The sequence below is a fragment of the Mytilus edulis genome, chromosome 8, assembly GCF_963676685.1.
Source record: "Mytilus edulis chromosome 8, xbMytEdul2.2, whole genome shotgun sequence".
Lineage (NCBI taxonomy): Eukaryota > Metazoa > Mollusca > Bivalvia > Mytilida > Mytilidae > Mytilus > Mytilus edulis.
This window is the reverse complement of record NC_092351.1, coordinates 17,485,609-17,510,805: the sequence shown is the minus strand read 5'-3', so window position 1 is coordinate 17,510,805 and position 25,197 is coordinate 17,485,609. Positions and strand designations below refer to the sequence as shown.

The window sequence follows — 25,197 nt, the reverse complement described above, 5'->3', positions numbered from 1 at the left end:
ATGCATGATGACACAAATCTTTACTTTGATTGGACGAAATAAAGGAATTGGACAAAAAATGACAGACATATGCTACATTAAAAGAAAAGAAAATTAGGGACATAAAATCAAACTTAAAATATTATCCAGATAAATAAAACTAAATTCGTAAAGGTATAATTTGTATAACTAACTATCCAGCATTTTGTTTGGTCTATTGTGTACGTTTATGTATCTGAATAGTGTAATTAGACAAAAAAGTTTCTATTGAAAATACTTCACAAAACTGAGGAAGAATCTGGTGTTAAAAAATATACAAACAGGTGAAAATTATGCTTTGAGAATATTTTGAAATTTTGTATTTACTGCATGATAAAAGACCTAAGAGCATAGTCGCCTTATGTTTATAAAAATAGAAAAAAAGGTAAAGGTCATCATATATATTCAAATTAATTTCTGAATATGATAAGGAAAGTACTTCAGTTAACTGTGTATGTAGAATGTTGGGCCGTGCTAGAAAAAGTGAAAATTCTAAACAGGGCTATCATTATCCCTATATATTGGCTTTGAAATACAACCATGCCACCATTTATACCAGTCAAACTGTTTCGATTTTGTAGGCTTAGAATCAGTAGATAAACACATTAGATCTACCAAATCAATGTACTGATTTGTTATGAACATCTATTACAAAATGAATTAGGCCATAGTAGAATAATGATGTGTACAAGTTATCTTTTTTTCAATAAAAATGTACAAGTAATTACTGGTGCAATTGTATTTGTACAAGTAATTACTTTTATGATGCCTTCATACGAGTTAGTACTTGTACAAAACAAAATGATTGTAAAAGTAATAATCTGTACAAAAAGAGAACATGTAAGCGATATATACATATATATTTTTTTTATGTTTTATATTCTTAGACTAATGGTTTGGCCTGAAACTTGTGACAGTCATAACACAAGCTTAAGTCAAGGCCATGGAAAATGAAGGTAAAAAGACCAAAAGGTAAACAACAGTATACAAAATACAACATAGAAAACAAAAGACTGAGCAACACGAAACCCACCAAATACCAGGGGTGATCTCAGGTGTGAAGCAACGGTGAGCAGATCCGACTCTAAATGTGGATCCTGTTGGCTAATTGGTTCATTGGCAATCATGCTTAAAACCTTTTATTTAAAATGAATGTCCAAGTATGCAAACTCTTGTCTTGAGTGTTGATTTTGATGACTTAGAAACATTCTATAAGATTATCAATCAATACAGTTTTTTTTCTATGTACTTATAGTTTGTCCACTGACTGAGATGAAGACTAGTTTTAAATGAATGTTGATTGTCAGGTATCTGTGTTTACCAAATTTTATCACAATATTTACAAAGATTGCTGATAACAAATAGATACAAGAGGTGTAGTCTACATGTTCAAAACCAACACTAATGAAATCAAGTCTATCAATTCAATATCCTGGTGGCTGAGATTCAACCTAGAATCATAAAATCTGCTTCCATTACATAAAATCACAAAAACAAAGTACAACTGCTTTATTATAAAAAAATATAAATCATTAGTACATCCAAAATGACATTTGCAATTGGTGTGATTTCAGACTCATTTTGTTTCCAGCTTTTTTCTTTTTATTACTGAAACTCAAATGCAGCTATGAAACAATAGATGAATTACCATACACATTTTTGGAAAACAGCTCTTGAAATATTCATTCAATAGGTGCAACAGTTTCTTTTGATAAAGAGAAATTTTTTTCACACTAATTTTAATTGAACAATATATTACATTACATTCATTCATAATTTGAAATTTAAAAAATATAATCCAAGAAACAACAATGACTCCTAAATGCTTATTGAATCGAGACACTCCTTAGAAAGTAACAATTGAGAGTCAATTATCTGAATAATTGTACCAGCATTTGGATGAAATATTTTACTAACAGAAGAAAAACAAAAACTTCAGAATAAATCTACAGACTTACAATAAGAAGTAAAAAGACTTTGTTCGTAAATCATAATGTAAAAAATAATGTATACAAAGAATAAATATCAATAAAATATACAAACAATAAAAAAAATATGGATGGATTTAGTTATCCTCAGGTCTTCAATGATTGAAGAGAAGAGATAAAGCCTGTACAACTGAAATAAAGAGAACATAACATTTAATTATAAAACACTTGACAAGCTTTATTTTCAGATCTTACATGCTTTCTTAAAGAAAATCTAACAGGAGCATATGAAATTAAGTTAATCAGTGCAAACATACATCGATATTCATTGTAAAACAGATAAAATGATGGTTGGGTGCATGTTTACAGAAAATCAATCATTAAATCACTGTAATAAGTCCTATAATTCAATTCAAGATACTTGTATTTCCAATTTGTATCCAACTTAAGAACAGTTGTACAAAAACAATATTTTATTACAACTGCTAGGTTAGGTAAGCTTGACAAAATTGACAAATGTATTATATCTCGACTGTTCTGCTGAACATTTTTCAGAAAACTCATGTTTAAATATAAAATATACCTTAAATATGACACAGAAGAAGCATTGATTGACATCATAAAAGTTAAACATTTGTTTGCATTGTAATCTATCTTGCATATACCCTGCACATTGTTACACAATAAAAGATTCATATGATATTTAAAGTCATGTTCATAAATTGTGGGGAACAAATCTGCATGAGGTTCTAGTAGTTTTTAAAGGATTCTTTGGGAGTAAGACATGCTTTTCTAAACACAATTGATGTAAATTATGCCATGCACTAACTATATCAATATTCACAAATGAAGCCAGGCCTGTTTATATTTCTGGTTTCCAGTCATGTGGACAACATTGTACATGTATTACAAGTTTTGCAATTATTACATCTCTCAGATACACTCACACACACACACACACATGCTCACAAATGCACATACTTAAATAACTTAACTAATTCGTTTCCCATATACATATCACATTTAGGAATCACAACCTTTCAAAGCACTATTCAAGTTCATGCAATAAATACGTCTAAAACCGAAAGAATATTCTCACATTGACTATTTGGAAAGAAAAAATAAAAAAAAAATTCTTTAACTTTTTGTCATTCAGTTCAACACATATAGCAATATCTTGTGCAATACTGAATATAAAAAGAAACAACCTTACTTATTTTATAAAAAGTTACCTGCCAACAAACTTTACATAACCATTGTGAGATCATTCACAGAGCTACCATTTAAAATACTGTGATACTCAATCATTGAGATAAGTAGGTTTAAATTAGGAAAGTTAATTGTAAATCAGGGTGCAAGACTTTTTTTTTTTTATTTCTTATGTAATTTTTTTTTATGTTACTTGTATGCAGTTAATATTGCTGTGTTATCACCAACTACAAAATTACAGGTATAGCTATGATTTACCTCCTTCGCTATAAATGTAAATTGCATAACATATTATTTTAAAATGTAAGAAAAAAAAAGACCAACATAAATTGTTTTATGATTCAATAAAGGTTGACCTCGTGAGATTAATCAATAATTATACAATCTGTGAAAAATCTGCAATAAACTTAATAACAACAATGGCTGAATCTAAGGTGTAAAGTTACTGTAACAGTTCATCAAGGTTGGACTGGTCTCTTTTCCTGGAAAAATAAAAATATATAATGACCTTCACATGACTTTTCTTTATTGTAGAAATTTAAAAATATTTTTTTTCAAAATCAAATCTAAAAAGATGTGCATGGTTTTCAAAACATAAAATTCACACTGATTTACCTATAAATTCTTGAAATTTCATATTGACATAATTGATTTGACTGAATGAAATATTGAAAATAGATGTGATCAAATGGCTGCTAATTTTAAGGCATTCTACACATGCTACAGTTGTATAAATGACTATAGATATTAAAGCAAATATGATTCTTAAGATTACGGTCTTATTAGCATATACCTCCAATTCCCTTATCTATATTCATGCATAAAGGAATTTTATATATGACATGAATTCTGTAAAATGTCATGATAAAAACTATATACCAAATTTCAAATGAAGCATGAAGAAAAAAAGTATTGAAAACTGATTTGCTGCACTGGCAGAGTGCAAACCAACTCCTTCTTATTCCTTGGTTGGGGACTTATAAAAAATAAAGTGTTAAGAAATACACAATAATAAAACTTTTACAGAAACAAAGAAGATTAAAAAAACAAAAAAAATAAAGTCAGTTAAAAATGTGAATAAAATGAACATGTGATTAAAACCACAAACAGACAAGTTTATGCAGATGTTAGCAAAAATACACACCAAATTCTTCCATTTTAAAATTTGGACATACGATATATCTAAAGCCGATCAATAGTGATATTATATCCCACCAAAGTAAATAAATAAAACATTTGTATACTAAAGGTACTGTTAACAGAACCTTCAAATCAAAACAACCAATCACAAAATTTCCAAAATAACAAGTATGAAAGAAAAGGGGCATTAGGTCTTCAACTTATAGTCAAGTTATTGTAATGCATTTAATTGCATATATATTTTTTTTATTAAATCCTGAATGTTCATAGCTTCCATTGCTGTATGAGTTGTTGCCCTTTAGAGACTGTATGGTAACCTGCGGATATATCTTGTGATTTTAATGAAAAGATGAAATTATTCCATATGTATTTTTGGCTTCAGGTCACAATATTGACTTAATTTGGAATTGTTTTACATTGTCATTTCAGGGCCTTTTATAGCCGACTATGCAGTATGGGCTTTGCTCATTTTTGAAGGTTGTACAGTGACCTATAGTTGTTAATGTCTGTGCCATTTGGTCTGTTGTTGAGAGTTGTCTCATTGGCAATCATACCACATCTTCTTTTTTATATTCATTATATACATTTATTTCATTTTTATCCAGACACCACAAATTTTGACAGTACAAAAAGTGATTATTAAAACAAAACTGTTTAAATCAATCAAATCACTCAGTGTATAAAATACCTACTCTGATTCAGCCCTGAAAATTCACACAATTTTAAAACCATAATTAAATTAAAAAAATAAGTGGGAAACATGCTTTATCATTCAATATGACCATGCTTTTATAAATAGCATTGCATTCAGAATGAAAGCTATATAGTTTACTAAGACAAGTTGCCCAAAATATAAAATAAAGGATTTTTAGACTTTTATTAGAGAATTCTGAGATGATTCTTTTCTGTCTATAAACCTATAGGTACCAGGGCAACTTGTACATGTATTCTATAAATATTGCTATATAAATACTATGTGTATCTGTATATGTGTGCCTCTGTATATGTATTGTATATACATAAATATATGTGTGTTTGAATAACTCACTCATAAACATGAAAATGCTGATAAGATTTGCATACATCTTTAGCATAAAAATTTGTTCTACGTAATAAAAGCATATGTTTTAATATTTCTAGACTAAGCAATAAAATGTAGGTTGTATATATCTGCTCACTAAGTTTACCTTCAAACAAAACATTTTTTCAATATCTGTAATCAAATCAAACATATTGTGAAGTAACATTGAAACCCCTGGCTAATAAGCTGTTTAAAGAAAATTGAAATTCAAAACTATTTTCTTTCTTGAAAAAACTGATAAAAAGTGATTCATTTTCTGGATTATCTTGTGTGCAAACTTCAGGTGTCTTGCTTTTTCCGATCCATTTTATAGTACCTTTAAGAAAATGTGCATGAAGCTCCTATCAGCTTTTCTTTTTATCCAAAAATTAAAATATCTACTACTGTGTGTCTAAAAAAACATAAAGTGTACATTCCCTATCAAGCACCTTTAAATACCCCACAACCAATACCCATAAATAATTTGTATTTCAGCTATTTTTACTCACTTTTTGGAACTTTTAGGTCTAGCCGACTTTGGTTTACTAGATTTGGGTCTTCCAGATTTACTTGCTTTAGGTTTCATTGCTTCAGCTGCCCCTTCAGCAGTATAAGCTAGGTATACATTAGACAAGTCTGGCTCTTTTAACTGTTGAAGAAAATATCAGATATCAACACATTTATAAAATGATTTAAATAGTGAAACAATAAGTGCTTTTTGATTTCTATGAAATATAACATACTTTAAGGTCTTAGAAATAAAGAAACTTTTGCTCCCTTAATTTGGTCTGAAGAATATATTTACCCAGGTAGTAAAAATGCTATTAAAACGTATGGAATAATTGTTTTAATATTCAAACTGTGTATGTCATTTCGGGGCCTTTTATAGCTGACTATGGGGTATGGGCTTTGCTCATTGTTGAAAGCCAAATGGTGACCTACGGTTATTGATTTCTGTGTCATTTTAGTCTTTTGTGGAGAGTTGTCTTATTGGCAATCATACCACATCTTCATTTTTATAGTTAAATTAAATCTTCTCCCAATTAACATGTTTAGCAACCCTACTTCACATCCTCATGAAGCATCAAGAAACAAATAGAATACAAATGGTAAAATGGCAATACTATAGCAAGCAAACCCTGTAGTATCATGTGCCAAAACAACTTTTCCCTCTAGTTTTAATACCTTTATTTTATCATGTCCATTATGTTCAATTTGCGTGAATGTTTGATTAAACCTTATTATTGGTGTAAGCCATCTGTTTATAAACTTTTACAATTATTAAGCACTATACTAATGTAAAAGACCTGTGTAACTTAGGAAAATATATATTTAGAGCACTAAAGCTCAGGAATGACTGTTTTCAGTAAGATGATTTGTAATTAATTTGTTACAAATATTTGCTATTTGGATTTATATTTATATGTTTTTATTTTTTTTGTGAATTTAATACTTCTGTCTGTTTTGTCATGATCATATATTTTTGTAATCTATATTTAGTATATATTGATTATACATGTACCTATATGTTGTAAAACATTTGGTTTATAAAGAATTGAATTGAATTGAATACCTCTCCCTGTCAGGTTTAATCAGAACATTAGGTCTCTGATGCTATAAAAATGAAAGCCCTGAGTACACACCTCATTTTTATCCTGATCTTTTTGTTGTGTTTTCATCATGTTGTTTCCCGTGTAAGCAACACATTTGAGCTGCCATTCTCCAATATCATCATTCCAATGGACATGCTGTTCTATCATTTCCTAAGAAAGAAAAAAATCCAATTCATTATAAATTAAAAAAAATACAAGTCAAATACCAGTGCATTATCAAACTTTAAATTATCAAATTGTTGATCTGTATACCATTAACCTTTCTTGTTGTTGTAGGATCCTCCTGAAGTTTTAATTGTCCTTTTGAATAGATAATTACTGATCATCTTTTTTGTAAAATTTTTTTTACTTCACAATCTACATAAATATGGAGTAAATTGTATTAAGGTTATTATTTTATATCAAATGTTCAGGTATGCACAGAATCAGCCTTCAGTGGAAATATGCTAAGAGCACTCAGAAAGCTTTCTCAAAAGGGGCTTTAAATCAGTTTCATATTTCATAGACAGTTTTTTATCATAAAAGCTAATCATTATTCACTCAGATGAAGCAAATTTCTTAAACTTTGCAAGATAGGTTAGAAAATTATTAATACTAGAAATTGCTATGCATTAATTTTTATCTATAATTTTTCTCAGCAATTCAATGTATACTCCATCTAACCAATTTTCAATAGGATAAATATGTCATTTATTTTTGTATGTATGTTTTTTTTTTTACAATTCTCTCCACACCATATTGCACTTCAGTAACCACTTTTATCACTATATTGTGCATTTTTCCTATGATCTTTTTTTGTGATAATTTTTCATATCTTGCTACTCACTTGAGATGGAAAATTATTGCTAGAAACTTAGGAGGCTTGTGGCATTGCTAATGAAATTGACAACGTCGTCATAGGTAAAATAGTGATAAACAGATTATCATTGGTCATCTCAACTCGAGTGCTTTTCTAGCTTTCGCCGTACCAACTGAAGCGAGAAAATCAATCTCATTGAGATGATCAACGATAATCTATAACTCTTTAATATTTATGACAACTATACCTGATATTCTGGAGGTATGAAGTTGTCTATAACTACCATCTGTAATTTTAACTCCCTACTCAGTTGTCGTACATTCTCCAACAAACCTTCCATCTCTCTCTGATGTTCTTGCTGTAAATCTGCGATCTAGAAATAAAACTTCAATATTATCTAATGAAAAACATTTTACCTTACTATTCATTGATTTTTACACAAAGAATAAATCTGATGCTTTATCATGTTAAATGGACTTGATCAGAGGATTGAATAAATGACAGTACTTAATTTCATTATTCCAACATTCAGGAGGTCAGAATCAAATATTTATTCACACAAAATAAGGCTTTCAAACCGTATTTTCCACAATAATGTTATTATTGTTTTCTTCTTACCTCTGATTTGGCTTGCATTAACATGGTCCAAACTTTCTTCAACTTTTTTGTTTTTCCAGCTTTTTCTTCTTGTAAATTGGAGTATTTTTCTTCTATGTCTAATCTTTCTTGCTAAAAGACATAAAAAAAAACGACATTAATTTGGCTTACATTAGAGGTGGCATGTGTAGAACTTTTGTCAAGTAAAGACAGGCTATTTACAGATTGTGTACAGTTGAACGTGTAGTCAAATCCTAAGGGACTATTACTGTATAATCTTTCTACTGTTGAACGCTAAACTGTGACTTTAAATTACTCAAATCAACAGCATTTGAACTCTGTTTGACAGTTGTCTATTTGGCAATCATACCAATCTCCTTATCTTTATATTTTTCATATCACACAAAATTTATGCTCCTTAATGACTTCATGTTTGGTTGAGTTGCAGTATAAATCTATACTGTCTGACTAACTATATCAGCAAACTGTTTATAATATCTTAATTCATGTCAAATAAAAACTTGTCATTTACAGTTTCGTAGATACTTGTGAACAGGATTTCAAATGTTCAATGAATTACGAATTTTCTACAGGCTTTGTATGCAGAAATTTGCAAAACCACTAAATCAAGTATCCATGAAAATGCAAGTTTTCCTAAATACACAAAAGTTGGTTCCCACAAAAATTAATGAATCCACAGTAAATTTAGTGTTCCCTTAACTAGCTTTAATGAAGACTTATATTTGTTGATCTGAGGTCAATCTGCTGAAATGAAGCATTAAACAATTGGATCTTATTTTCTATGTATTGTGTACTGTTGTTTGTTGGTCTTTTTCTTTATTAGCTATTGTGTTATCAGTTTATTTTCAACTTATGAGTTTGAATGTCACTCTGGTATCTTTCGCCACTATCTTTAATACTGTGACACATTAATATAGGCATTGTGACATTGTAAATGTACAGAAAAATGTAGGAAAGTTGTCTAAATGTAATACCTCCTTCTCCTCTAAAGCTGTCCTCAATTCCTCTTCCTTTTCTTTCCTCTCCTGTAATTCCTTGGCACTTTCCTCTAACAATCTTTCTTGCTCCTCTGCTTTTTCTAACAGATTTTCACCACCAACAATCAGCTTCTTCTCTATTGCTGCTAGTTTCTGGTGAAGTTGTTCTTGTTCTTCTCTAAATAAGAAATTGGTAGAAACATTTTTATAAAGAAGGCTCCCACAGGGTACCCCTCTCAGGTCGCAAGGTCGCTTTTATATTCGTTGAGAGGTCGTTTTAAGGGAAATGTACAGGTCGCAGGTAGTTTTTTTCCTAACACAGATGATCGAAGTTGGTCGGAGGTCGTTTTTTCCAAATTTTAAAGGTCGCAGGTCGTTTTTAGAAGGCCCTCAGGTCGGAAGTCACCTCTAAATAGCCCAGAGGTCGCAGGTCGTTTTTGACCCTGCGGGAGCCTGATATAGATTAGACCATTGGTTTTCCTGTTTGAATGGTTTTAGATTAATCATTGTTGGGCCCTTTACAGCTTGCTGTTTAGTGTGAGCCAAGGCTTGGATGGAGAGTTGTCTTCTTGGCACTCATACCACATCTTCCTATATCTATATAGAATATTTCAGTACAAGTTGATATGAATATACTAATATACATGTACGTACATGCTGCAGCTCTTCAAATTAAACTTCAAATAGATCTAGAAACTTTTTTTTTTTTTATTATACAAGTACCATGTCTCCTAATAAAAGCAACAGTGAAAGGTGGATAGAATACTGAAAAGGTGTTAACTGATAGAATAGTCCAACAAAAATACTATTTTGATAATCAATATAAATTTGTATACTGTAAATACAGAAATTATAACGAGGTTTTTATTAGTGAGAATTATATGACGGGGTGAGTATAGCAGTACTAAGCAATTGCATTCTGATTTCTGATACATATATATGTGTATGCAGCTTTCACAATAAATGCAATAATTAATCTCAAATGGGTTAACGTTGGTCATATAAAAAATGGCAAAGATAAATGCTCGAAATTATTTCTGAATCTACAGTATGCTTTTAAACAAACTCAACTGACAGACTTTATTGTAGATTTTAAACAAATAAATTGAGAATGAATATCTGATGGGTTAGCATAAGGTAAATGCTCCTAACTCTTTAAGGAGAGTTCATTTTAAAACAAACAAATAATGCAAACTTACTGGTATTTTTTAAGTTCTGATTCCCTAGTTTCTAGTTCATTCTTAACTTTATTTCTCTCTTCTTCAGCCATGTCTTTCTTCTGTTCCAGTAACTTTCTGTCCTTTTCAATAATGGCCTGTATTTCTGACATCTTTTCTTTGGATATATGGTTTCCTTTTTTACCACCACCTGTGAGTAAATAAAATATTTATGAGATGAAAAGTTGGGTACATCATTGAAACAGTAACCCCCCATCAACAAAAGTGTATATAAAAAAGATAATATAACACACGACTAAAGAAGAAGATTTTGATTTCTTTGATAGGTTCTAAAAATCTATAAGTTTTCCACATGATTTCATTTATTCAAAGGGTTTAATTTAAAAAAGAAATAAAGTAATATAACATTATGTGAATATAAATATGTGCAAAGACTAATTGGTTATGTCTTTCAATTAATATGTTACGTAGATTTTTTATATTTAATATTTCTTCCATATTTTTTCTTACAAAACAGTAAAGCTTTGATACATATTTGAGAGTAGAAATTATTGATCTCATTCAAAAAGCAAGAACATATTCATAATTAAAATGGTATTAATATATAGACAAAAATGTGGTCAATAATTAAGTAACTTTAAACAACAAGCAATGGACTTAAATAAATTGTTTTGTTCCAATACTTTTTTTAAATCAAATGGTATAAGATGTTCTTTCCAAAAACACTAAAACAATATGTGTATTATCCCTTTATTATGTTAACATTAACTTAAGCATAAACATAGACAAAATATAACTATAATTGTAACATGTCCTCTTAAATATCTAAAAATGAGCAGCAACAAGATTTTTTTCATTCATTAGGAGTTGAAGATTTTGAATAATTCTAAAAGAAAGGTTTAAATCTTTGTTTCAAACAATGCCAAATAAAGTTTCATATCTGAGGATAAGGGTTTCGTGAACAGGTGCTTTAACAATGTTTCAAAATATTATTAGAATAAAATGTTTTCAGGAATCAATTTATATCTTTATTGACTTTAATCTCTCTTAGATTTCATAAGTTTCCTCTAAGTTATTAAAAAATTTTGGAGAAAAAAGTCCATTCACAGATATACTGTTGTTCAATTCCTTCTGTGTGAGACCGTCATGGGTAGTCAAGGTCATTAAAAAACACCTTGTCAATATTGTTTTATGATAACTAATTTTCAATGTTTTTCTACCTTCCTTTTTCTTCCTTCTTTGTTTCTTCCTACGTCTTACAACTCCGTCTTCACCTACAACTTCCTCCTCTGATTCAGACTCTGAGCCACCCTCATAATCTGATCCTATAAATTAACAAAAAATAACTAAAACAGTCCATTATACAAACTTCATACAATAAAGGGATTTTTTGACAAAATCAATTGAAAATTTAGGCATTATTTGGCTTAAATTGTGCTGTATATCATATTTGTATTTCGTTCTTAATTTTATATATAAATCAAACCTTTAGTTTTCTGTTTGAATTGTTTTACATTCGTAATTTTGAGCCTTTTATAGCTGACTATGCAGAATGGGTTTAACACAATGTTGAATGCCGAAAGGTGATCTATAGTTGATAGTTTCTGTGTCATTTTGTCTCTTGTGGCAAGTTGTCTCATTGGTATTTATACCATATCTTCATATTCTTATATTAAAATTAAACATAGAATTGTATTAATTATGGAAGGCATTTAAACAAATTATATGTTTTGAATTGGGAGTTATCTTCAATTGTTTATATTTGTACATTTGTATTTTAAGGTATCTTTATAGCAGATAGATACATATGCCATGAACATTGTATGTACGTTTTTGTAAAATAGATTGCTTAACGAATATGTGTATTCAAATACACATCATAGTGTTGTTTGAAAAATATGAGTTTAACATCAATTTTTGCATGACATTGGTTGGGATTGGATCTAAAGAATGTTCACGTCACTACACAATGTTGTTTTACTTATCATGATACTCCATGGATGATTCAAATAATAAGCCAGTAGCATAAGGGTTTTGATTGTGTTGACCCCAAAATTTGAGATTAAACAGTTTTTTTTTTTAAATTTCTGCCAACCTTTAGTCAGTGTGAAAATAAAACCCTTTTAAAGACAAAAAGGTTTACAGATTTACCCTTTACATGGACTAAAAAATATTGGAAAAGTGGTTGAATTTTAACAAGTTCAATGTAAATCATTCATTACCTTTCAAATTAAAATATGATATACGTTTCGGGACAAGAATATAAAAGCAGACTGAAGTAATTTTAGTTTAGATACAGACAGATATCAAATAACAAAAGTGTTACCTTCTTCAAGTTGTTTTCTAAGTTCTTCAATTTCTTTCTGGAATTGTCTGAGTAAAGCATCTTTAGGATCTTCATTAATTTTAGCTTTGTTTTTGATATTCTTGGCACGATTGGCATATCGTAAAGAACTGATAGATTCATCAAAATTATAATCTGCTGGACCTATGTTGGCTATCTGAAAAAAATAATTTTTGCATGTCTATAATTATTTTTATAATTTTAAAGCAAAAATGTAACTAATTAATATGCACCTTGTTATTTCTATTCTGAGATATTAAGCCTTTAAAGATTCACTTCTTTTCCCAAATTGTCTTCCTATTTTGACAGTATCATTAGAACTTCAGTCTTTAGTAATTGATAAGTCTTTTCTGTTTACCTACATATGACTGACATAACTTTAAAAAGTCATTACCATATTTCTATTGGCTGAAATATTTATATATGTACTTTAATTAATACAATTAAAAATATAATAAATCCTGATCATACCATAGCAGTTTTAGAGTTTCCTCCTAATGAATCCTGCAGCAGACGTGTCAATTTAGAGTTTCTGTATGGTATGTGTGTGCTTTTACCATCTACCAATGAGGATATTACATTACCAAGGGTTGACAAAGACAAATTGATTTTTGTGGCCTCTTTTAACCTTTGACCTGTTGCACCAGTTTTAGCTTGTCTCTCTGAACCCTGAAAGGAAAAATATTCTTAATGTTTCATGCCTGAAGCTCCTTTCAGAATAAAACATGTAAATCAAAATTATTTCCAAATTTTTTGCATTGTGGAAAAAGGCTACTGGCTTTTATTGCAATATTGTTTAAAAATTACTAAGGCCACACCAATTTAATTTCTTGTTCTACGGATTTTTGGACTCGAAAATTTGGGGCGAGCGAGCGATTTGAAAATTTTAATAAAAAAATATTTAATTTGCAAATTTTTGAGGTGAAGCTTGAAAAGTAAAGGCAAGCGATTAATTTTTTTTTTTGTAAACATAAAATAGTAGGTTTTGACAATATTAAAACTTGATTTATCACTTGTACTTTGACATTTCTTTAAATTCTGAAGTATTTTTTCCCTGTTCACCAAGAAATAATTAAATCTGGTCTATGTATGTGTGACTGACAATGCGACAATTCTCCATCCAAGTCATAATCAGTTTGGGGGCAACCCCTTACATGTAATTATAAATATCCCTGTTACATGTTTTATGAGGGATCAATATAAGTTATAATACATTTGTTTGTACAAAAGGGCTCATATTTTCTCAAAGAACTATATATCTATCTGGTATTAAATGGTCAAAACATGTCCAAGAATTTTGTAATATTCCTGGACTTTAACCATGTTAAATTAACACATTTACTTTAACAGTTTAATATTATTAAAAATTAGTGGACCCCTCTTTTAGAAAAAGTTGTTTAAAATATGATGTAACTCTCCTCCTTTTGAGTACAAAATTCTAAGTTTTCAAATGTTTTGTATAGAAGAACTATACAAATCCTTGGTATTTCTATTTTCTTTTCTACATCAGTAAAATGACCCCTTGTCTGAGGGAGGGTTGTTCTCAACCTGATAATAACAAACACAGGTCAAAGTACGGCCTTTGACACAGGGCTTTGATACAGACCAAACAGCAAGCTATAAAGGACCCCAAACATGCAGCGGCTATGGATAGTTTTGTTTCACCAGCATACAATATAACTGCAGTTGAAGGCAAATCCTTAAAAAGTTCTTTGTACTTTATTCTAACAACGAACATTTTTTGATAGGGAATATAAATAAGGGGGAAATTTTTTGTTCTTTACAGGTATTTGCGCTGTTTTAAATCTTTATGGATCACTCCCACTTTGGATAAATAGGTTTCATGCTGAAACAAATATTCTCACAGATATTTACACAGTGTGGTGGGGTGCTTTTATGTTTAAAATCGTTATATACAGGTTAGACTGATTTTAAAAACAAATGTTGATTTCTTTTTATAATATTTACAAAAAAAAACGGTGCGGGAAATGGACATGATTACATTTCCGGATGCGGGAAGCGGGAATATAAAAAAAATAAAAAATTCTGTTTTGAAAAAAATAGGTGCGGGCGGGTCCGTCGAACAAGGAATCAAATTGGTGTGGCCTAAATTCTAGATTCACTTTACTATAGCTGAAGATTAAAGCATAACTTAATATACGCTAGATCTGAAAAGACAGCTGCTATCCTATAATGATCTTCAATTATTCTCCAGTTTAGCTTTATAGTATGAAATAGTTATGACATTTTGTAAGATTAATTTTAATGTTTTAAAGGTCACTGACATTGTCAATTTGTGTGGTTATTAATTTTCCATATACAAATTTTTCAAATGTTTTTTAGTTTAGTGTAAATCATGGGTTTACTTTTATAATTGTGACATGGATGGAGAGTTGTCTCATACCACATCTTCCTATATTTATTAGATGTGTAAGTGTTCCAGACCGTATGAGTATTTGGACCGTACGCGTACGGTCTAGACCGTATGCGTACTTTTTCAAAATACGCATACGGTCGGACCGTACGCGTACGGTCTGATTGATATTAAGAAGTTGGTCAAGCTTATTAGATACAAATGTATATAACAGATCAACATGACTTATATCTCCAATTAGAATGAAATTCAAAACAGTGTGGCTGTGGCCATTGATTGACACATTAAATCCATCCATTGACTGGGACAATTTACGTGAACGTTTGTCTGTAACGACCACTGTTCACGACGTACCTACGATAGACATTTAAACTGTGGGGTCACCAAAGGTTTCTTTAAGCCTTTAATTATAAAATAATTCAAAAAATTAATCAGGAATAACCTTTATGTTTTGATTTATATAATTGATATAAATCAAAACATCGTGTTACTTCTGATTAGTTTTTCGAATTACTTTATTAAGGTGTTGAGAACCTTTGGTGACCCCATAGTTTAGGTGTCTTTAAAAAGTACATAGTGAGCAGTAGTTGTTACATACAAACATTCACTAAATTGTCCCAGTCAATGGATGAATTTATGTGTCAATCAATGGCCACAGCCACACTGTTTTGAATTTCATTCTAATATAAAACGTTCAATAGCATTTGACATAAAAACTTAATATTTTAACTATTTAAAAAGATCACGCTTATTTAATCTGTTAATCTCCTGTATTTTGCAGGCCGGTAATTCATTAATTGCAGCTCAGTATGCTCATTGAAATTGAAGTTATCGGAAGTAAACATAATGTGGGAGGACAATTGTTTTAGAATATTTATGAACTTTACAAAAGAAATGCATACGCAAAGGAACATGCATTAACAAAACATGTAAATGTAAAAAATACGACGTTCTTATTAGAAGCAAGTGTCACCTTCGGCCAGAGTAACAAAATAGAATTCACGGATATACAATTAAGCAAATATTTAATTTCAATTGTTCGCTTATTCGCTTTATCATCGGCCATATAACAATCTGTATAACTAAAAATAAAGATTTTGATAAATGTTTGTTTAAATTTAACCCATATGATCCCAAAACGTATGATCAGCTGGACCGTACGCGTATACTCATACGGTCCGACCGTACGCGTATGGTCGGACCGTACGAGTATACGTATACGGTCCGGACCGTACGCGTACGGTCCAAATACTCATATGGTCTGGAACATAAGCACAAGATTTGTCAGAGAGAAGTCATACTTACTGGTAACAAGATGGTAAATCATATTATCTTGGGCATAATATAATTTAATTGAAATTTCAAAGTCTACAGTCATGTGACTTACTCCTGCTTATTACTTTCTTTAATTTTTGATGTGAATGGAGTATTTAATTTAGGAAATGGTAACTTTGCTACCTTATAGAACTTTGCGCTAAAATCTGCCCTACAATTATGTAAATATCTGTATAAATTCAATTGTGTAATATATGAATGCAGTAACTTACAGCCAAATCTACTAAGTGAAGTTTGCCAGCTCTGACATGATGTTTGCCATCAGGACCTTTCTCACTGCATTCAACAGTAACAGAAAATATAGCATGAGATCTAGAGCTGTGCATATTCATATTGGTAGCTCCTACGGAACCTAAAAATAGTCATAAAATAATTAATTAACAGACCTTCAATACAAGTCTAAAATCAAGAGGGAAAGGTGTACAGAAAATAATTCTCATTAAGTTTAAATTAAAACTTTGAAACTGTTTAACTGCTCTGTAAAATTAATAACAAACAAGAATATGTGTCCATATATAGGACACTATGCCCTGCTCACTCTATCATTTTAATTGCGTGGTTCACTGGACCATAAAACCATGGTCGTAACACTAATTTGGCATTATTTGAAAAAGTTCACATCAAAATGAACATGTGAACTTACTTTCAAGAAAATTTGACCAAAACTTCAAGGTGACTATCTTCAATCAACATTTGAACTTGGTGTTGGAAAGATGGACTGACAAATGGAGAAACCAGGAAACAGAATTCCTCTGCTATTGTAGGTGGGATTCAAAATGTCTATTCAAAATAGAATAAGCGATTGAAAATATGTTTGGATTAAATCATAGCTTTAATAATAATTATCTGTAAGAAAACAATTGTTTTATTAGGCCACATTTAAAAGAATGTCTGTTTCCCTCCTCAGGTCTACCCTTTGAAAACAGATCAGGAAGGCAGGTTATTTTTTTTTTTAACTTGATGTCATAGCCTCGTCACAGGAATGGTTTGACTTGTCCTGTTGAGGCTACTTACTAGTTGTTTGTGCTCAATATATATATATGAGTGTATTTATTAAGATTATCAATCCTTTTGCTTTCAAGCACTTTTCAAAAATGGAAACAATTATTTTCAGGAATAAAAATAATTTCGATTTTTTTGTGGAATATAAATTTTTGACCAGGGTGGGGGAGAGGAAACAAACATGTTTTTTTTTTTTTATTTTGGCCTTACAATGACAATGGTAACTCTAACATAAATTCTTACGATTTTTATTTCCCAATGTCATTATTCTGTCCATGTCGTCTGCATTATTTACAGCAAACGCAGATAAATCTTTGACATAAACACCTACATCTGGTCTCTCTTTCACCTGTAAATTAAAACAGGTTAAAAAGTAAAAAAGAATAGGGCAGTTCCCAAAGTTATCAGGTGGTGAGATGGGAGACAAACAAATTCATTAAATATTAATGGTTGTAAGAATTATGAAATGAAAATTTTGATTTTATTGGTGGTTTTGATATAGTGCCCCTTATACCCCTATACATTTATTCTGGAACAACACAAACTCAATACTGTATCCAACAGTTATCTGTGAACTATTTCTGTCTATCTGTATCTATCTAGTGAGGCTTGGTACATGTATCATAAATTCATGGTTTAACGAAAATTGCAGAAACAAATTATTATAATTTTATCAAAACAATATTTCATTCTTGTAAAAAATAAATTATAATGTGTCAATTTTTAAAGTCAATATATTTGTTAAAACTTTGTGACCTGTTATAACTTATGATTTTTTTTTACGCTGGGTATATCATAAATAATTTCTTTATATTTGTCTATAAGTTAATTTTACTAGACATATTTTCATACTTACTTCTAATCTCTGATTTTGGTCCTTATGCAGCAGATCTCTGACCTCTTCATTGTAAATTTCCAAATATGACACCCTTACTAAAAATCTGTAAATAGAGTTTTCATTACCATACTTTTTTCAATGGGTTTATAGAGGAACTATTTGAAGTGTTGATAAATACTTAGAGAAACAAGCGTAAAATAATACTGACAGTTTTAACTGTATAATTTGTAAAATTCACTAGACTACTATGGATTCATTTATTTTTGTGGGTACCGAAATTCGTGGTTTGAGGAAAACCTGCATATTCGTGGATATCTAACTTCATGGTTTTGGCAAAGTCTGCATACATTCCTTAGGAAAAATGTTAATTTGTTCATCATTTAAATTCGTGGTTCTACTGTACCCACGAAATCCATGAAAATTGGTATCCAACATTCATTACTGAATCCACAGTACTTTGTACATGTGATCATAATAATAATATCATGCCTATAATACAGTGCAAAGTGAAAGGTATTCTGTTAATTTTCAGCTGTCAAATTTCATCCGTATTGACACCAGTTACACATTAATTTAGGTTGGTTCATAGGTCTGATATTGAAAATTACAAGTTGTTTAGTTTCATGTTCTCCTTGCTACGTATACATGTGTTCACATTTCACAAAATGTATAAACACCAGTGTGTTAATGAAGACTCTTAACTACAAATCAGTTGTTCTTTTATTTCTTTTGGTTATTGGGTAGCTGTGTCTTTGATGTATACCTATCATTTCCTTTCCGTCATTCATATTGGTCAATACTTTTGATATAAATCAAACATTTGTACATATTTTTTTATTGCAGACATGCTTTTCCTTGATTTTTCTTATCCTTTCCATTCTTCACCAATTAATTAAATTCATTGCTTTTCACTTGAACAAGATGCTTTAAATTTTCAACAATTCTCAACTCAAAATATCATTTAAAAATTGCAGGAAGGAGTTTATCCGAAAAACAACAATTTAGGCAATTTAAAAAATTAAAAGAAAATACTTTGCTTATCGTTTGACGTACCTTGTGTCTCCCTCTGCTTTAGCAATTTTACCAAATATATGAGCAAATGAATTAGGGATTATTCCTCTTAGTTCTGGTACCGCTCTCACACCTTCCATAGTGAAAGTCTTACCAGTACCAGTCTGACCATAGGCAAATATAGTTCCTAAAATATATCACCAGAAACTATACATTAATTCTATTGAGTCAAGCTTTTATTTCTGTATAAACTATACAAGTGTATATAAAAATGAAACAGCAGCCCTGAAAAAAAAGTTTACTAGTCTTTCAAGATAATGCTTATACAATTATCTATCAAATATCATTGACTTTTAATTAGCGGTTCCCTTTGAGTGACCTCATCACAAACTTTTGTTGACCCAGCAAGGGAAGACAGAAACTAATAAGATCTCTCTTTATAAAATACTTTTCATTATATGAATGTAACAACTAAATTAACTTACCATTATATCCCTCCAATACAAAGTCTACAATAGGTCTGGCTGCCTGATTATACAAGTCCACTTGTTTAGAATTGGGACCAAACACCATATCAAATGTGAATTTTTTGGGAGGCTCTCCATGCTGACTGTTAGGAATGTTCACTTCAATGGATCCTCTCACTTCATCAACCTTAATAGAAATGTAATTAGATAATTAGCCATATTAGAATTATTTTAAACTTTTGAAATATTTTTACTTTTGCATTGTAAAATATTTAATGCATTGAATTTCTCAAAGCATAATTTGCCCTCATCTACTGTAAATTCAGTAATTTTTGCATGCATTTATTATTGTGATTTTGTCATTTTAGACTAAAATGCTATGGTTTTTTTTTTGTGATACTGAGAAAAATCCTGATCAATTCACGTAATTTATTTCAAAATGAGAGTTTTAATTATCCCAATTATAAGCCTGTCACATTTTTCGCAATAATTTCTGAATTTACAGTATATCAAATTGCAATACAAATCTTAAATCATAATGTTATATATCTTTAGCATAGATCTGTTATGGATAGTTTATAAAACTGTCATTTATTTAGATAGCTGCATTTTTAATTTTTAGATTTAATTGCTAACGTAACGGTACCCAAATTGCACCGAGTACCCAAATTGCACCTATTTAGCAAAACTAGCAGCGAAAATCTTACAAGATTCCCTAGAGACTAAACAATATGTATTTTTATGATTTGATACTAAGCACATCTTTCAACCTAGGTAAAACTATTTAGATATGCACAAAACGTTCACAGTATTTATCAACAGATGAAGTGTTTACTGAAAAAGCAAAATGTACTGAAACGTCGCCATGCGACGTCATCAAAACGTCATCTTTTTAAAATGAGCAACTACAATATGTTACAAGAATCCATTTAAAAAATAATGATGAGTAAGCATGGACTAATATCCAATTGTTCAAAATATTTGAAGAAATTAAACAAAAGCTCTGTTATTAGACTTTTGACGGTGTGAATTTAAGCATGGATGCAATTTGGGTACTCCTCATTTCAGAATCATTGATGGTTTGGAGGTCAGTTTAGACCAATTTTTCTATGATTCCATATGGAATAAAAATCAAATTGGTGTACCTTTATAATAAAGAAGGATACGGCTACAAAATAAACACAGAATGGATATTTTTTTCTTTATCATAAAAAAACGTAGATGAAAAAACTGTCAAAATAGGTGCAATTTGGGTACCGTCACGTTATATATAAAAAATAAACATTCAAAGTGTCACACATACATTGTACACTAGCTGACATGTAATTTACTTTGTAAATAGAGATATACGAGTAAACAAACATTATGTAAGGTACCATACCTTCACACACATTACACATCCTTGTTTAACTTCTGTGTCATTTAAAGGTCTACACCTTACACATACTCTAACGCAATCATCTTGCTTCTCCTAAAAAGTAAAATGATAATTTGAGTACAGACAAGGGACTGCTGATGGATGTGGTCCTCAGTCCCATAACTTCATTTGTATATGGATTCAAAACTTAAGCGTGATTTTCAAGCTGATATCAATAATGTCATGAGTTTCAAACTTTTTAAGGATCTAGCATGTCTAGTTAGAATGGTTATATCAACATGATCAGTACCTAGAAATTTTCAACATAACCACTGTATGAATGTACTACATAAAATTTAGCTGCGGAACCGTAGGACCTAAGAGCTTCGTTTACACAGCTACAAATGTAACATGTAACCATGCATACATCTTTGGCTCAGTTGAGTAATAAATTCTTTCCCAATTTTTTGTCGTAATTTTTTTAAAAAGAATAATGTTGTTGTGTAACATTTACTGCTCATATGTGTATAGAATAACCAGCAGACAGAATTTATTAAAATAATTATGACTCTTTGTCCATCGTTCCTGCAAAGTTTTGACTCTGCAACAGAAAAGGTTTGATGCAATGAAGGAAAAGTGATTATTGTCAATGGTTGTATGAAATCAAATAAGTGTTTCAAATTCTCAGGTCAGGTGTTGCAGATTCTTAGGGCCAAACAAACAAGTATATATGTTGACTGTACACCTCCCTACCATTAAGTTTTTTTTGCTATTTTTGATTAAGCACTGTTAAAGTCACAATTTTGATTCCATAGACTCAATGTAAAAAATAATATCATAAATAAAAAAATCCTTACCTACTTACATGACCTATTTTTATCAGCATGTAACAGTACAAAACACATACTTTTTTGTTTGGCCTAATAGCAATAAGTTAATATCTTAGGTCTGTCATTATTGTTCTAAGAGAAAATGTCTGATGCAAAATTTAAAAGTGAACAATAAATATTTATAACTGTCTTTAGATGTTTGCATTTGCTTAAATGAGTGTGGATTGCTATGTCTGGTTCTATCGGCTACTGGGATCAACAGGTTTAATGTACATGATGTAGTGACTACAACAATTATGTGTATCATTTTGTAGGAGATAACAAACTTGTCTGTATATCTTAGACATCTAATTTTAAGTGGGTGCCCATTTAAAATTGAGTCTGTCATCATTTCAGTTACTGAGCTGGTGTTTCTTATGGAAGTGGCCATGGGTCGCTCTAGATCTTCTGTGAACTTTTTCAATTTGTAAAATTTGATATTTTTGATGTTGACCCCTAAGGGTTGAGCAGTATTCTAATTTTGGTCAGACAAGAGCATTAATATGTTATGCATGAGCTTTAACTATAAGTGAGGCTATTTTAAGTTTTCCTCAAATAAATCCAAGAGACTGACACAATACATGAAATTTTCCAATTTTGATGTGCATCTTAACTCTAATTCATTTGTTTTTCCCAGAATTTGGCAGAAATAATTATTTCAATTACTAGTTACACAAGGTCATATTTATCTCTGACTGTTTTTGACGTCTTTACACTAAATCCATTGGATGTTGGATGTGTAATGATTGATAATTTAGTCTTAGACTCTTAGATGCATGAATTTTATTATTAGTTTGATAGTGGCTTTGATCTAGCTTGTCTAGTAATCAGTAACTACCAGTACTCTCTGCTCAGTACTTAGTGTCTTTGATCTAGCTTGTCTAGTAATCAGTAACTACCAGTACTCTCTGCTCAGTACTTAGTGGCTTTGATCTAGCTTGTCTAGTAATCAGTAACTACCAGTACTCTCTGCTCAGTACTTAGTGTCTTTTTGTTTATATTGAGATTTCTCTGCACAAACTCCTCATGCCTCTTGTTTGTCTTTATAAAGTGAAATTACACTAACCTGGTCACTTGAGTCAATGTCAACCCCGTATTAATTAAATTATTATATATTGCTATTTTATTGTGTTTATTTCCTGTAGCATATATCATGTATATATAGTTTTTTTTACACATGTTCCAAATATTTTGTCTGTGTATTGCATGTTATTGTTTATAATAATATTGTTTGAATGCCTCTCCTGAGGCCCTAGTTTGGTCAATAAAAAAAAATATACAACCATGTGACAAGTACCCTCCCACTTCCACTCTGTTTTTTTGTAAGATGTATTTGTACATTGTATTTGTATCCATCTGATGAGTTAAGCTTTTTTCAATCAACGGAATTTTAATATGAGGCAGGCATTACCTGTGAATGGTAGCCATTTTTTTTGTACAAATTTTTCAACTTCAATATTTGTTAAAAAAAAAGAATTGGAAATACCGTAACGTTTACGAATTTGTTTTTGTTGTTAGGGATTTTACTTGTGACGTTATTTAAGTTATGACATCATGTACAATGTAAACAAAAAAACGCAATGCATCAGGTAACGTCAATTCATATCACTTTAAGACAAAGAATTATTAAAAATGAAATATTGGATTGTGTTCCTATATTTTACTAGACTACTCAAAGTCTCACGACAACGAGTCCGGAAGAAAGAAGTAGATTTCTGCGTTCTGCACAAATGAGTGAATTAAAAAAAGCGACAAAAAAAAGTTTGAACGATTCTGAGTTCACCAATTTCTTTTTTTTTTTTTTTTTTATATTGTTTTTTCTACTGTTATATAATTTCTTTCATATGTTGTACTGTTACACCTGTCAGTAACTGTCATGACTGACCCAGGTTAGCGGGAGGATTGGGATCCAAACACCATCTATATGTATGCCTGTCCCAAGTCAGGAGCCTGCAATTCAGTGGTTGTCCTTTGTTGATGTATTCAGGAACATATATATTGACTGGACTTGACACTACCTGATTGTAGTCGATTTTATTGTCGTTCCATCAAAATAAAGATACAATACGGTACATGTATCAGATATATGTTTAAAACGGACTCTGTTTATCCTAAAGATTTCTGATAATATCAATAAAATGTCATTCAAACTAGTTTTATAGTGATGCTAGTGTATCAAACTTGTATTCTGTCACTTCAAATTTGTTAAAATCGCAAGCAGTTGATCACAGAACTGTGCAGAATGCAAACAAGGTAATACAAAAAAATGGCTGCCATTGCCGCGATGATGTACAATTTCCTAAACTATTATAAAACACTTCACATAAAATAAATAAATCTTATTTTAGTAATTTTATATGACAAAATATATCTTCTAAATGATAAAACTTGTATTTATTTATGATAATAGAGGTATGTGGTTTATTTTTTTGAGCAGTTCCAATAGTTTTTCAGTCAGTCGACGCTACCAAAATCCATAAATCTCAGGGAGTCCGAGATTTTTCAATTTTATACGGAAAAGCGTATCAGATTCATTTCCTGTTAGGTATACTGTTCCCAAATGTATTACATATTTGTTTTTCGTTAATTTAAAAAAAGATATTATTTTTGTTAGTTTTCTCGTTTGAATTGTTTTACATTTGTCATTTCGGAGTCTTTTTAGTATGCAGTATGGGCTTTGCTCATTGTTGAAGGTCGTACGGTGACCTGAAATTGTTAATTTCTGTGTCATTTGGTCTCAGTTGTCTCATTGGCAATCATACCACATCTTCTTTTTTATATATAGTCCCATATTTTATGTCATAGAATTTAGTAAAATGTAACAATTCTGAAAAACAACCAGCCAAATGATCATGATGGACTAATTCATAATTTTTACCGGCATTTTTTCTCTTGAGGTTTATCCTTCATATATTTTCCAGAATGAAGAAAAACAGAACAGTTCAGCTGTCAGTGTCAGAAAAATGTTGATTACATTCGATGTGAATGTTATTCTTCTCTCTGATTGGTTGAAATTACAGGATAATCTGAGTTTCTCTAGAATTATCACATACCGATACG

General features: G+C 30.5%; 1 protein-coding gene across 1 annotated transcript; it reads right to left on the bottom strand.

Annotated features, from left to right (window-relative positions):
- Nucleotides 1-1,512: 1,512 nt before the first annotated feature.
- On the bottom strand, nucleotides 1,513-25,143 carry LOC139484961 (kinesin-like protein KIF3A). The gene is made up of 17 exons (XM_071269026.1): nucleotides 25,016-25,143; nucleotides 21,293-21,382; nucleotides 19,930-20,098; nucleotides 19,487-19,631; nucleotides 18,452-18,536; nucleotides 17,839-17,944; nucleotides 16,806-16,945; nucleotides 13,356-13,553; nucleotides 12,867-13,041; nucleotides 11,761-11,865; nucleotides 10,562-10,730; nucleotides 9,360-9,540; nucleotides 8,386-8,496; nucleotides 8,015-8,140; nucleotides 6,999-7,118; nucleotides 5,865-6,004; nucleotides 1,513-3,637 (listed from the first exon to the last, which is right to left on the bottom strand). The coding sequence occupies exons 1-17, from the start codon at nucleotides 25,019-25,021 to the stop codon at nucleotides 3,598-3,600; spliced, it is 2,106 nt and encodes a 701-aa protein (XP_071125127.1). The 5' UTR covers nucleotides 25,022-25,143; the 3' UTR covers nucleotides 1,513-3,597.
- Nucleotides 25,144-25,197: the final 54 nt, after the last annotated feature.

Coding starts and splice junctions, on each gene's coding strand:
- LOC139484961 (XM_071269026.1), bottom strand. Junction 7,119..8,014: donor TCATACCTCCAGAATATCAG/GTATAGTTGTCA, acceptor TTTCTTTCTTAG/GAAATGATAGAACAGCATGT. Junction 3,638..5,864: donor AGACCTAAAAGTTCCAAAAA/GTGAGTAAAAAT, acceptor TTATTTTTCCAG/GAAAAGAGACCAGTCCAACC.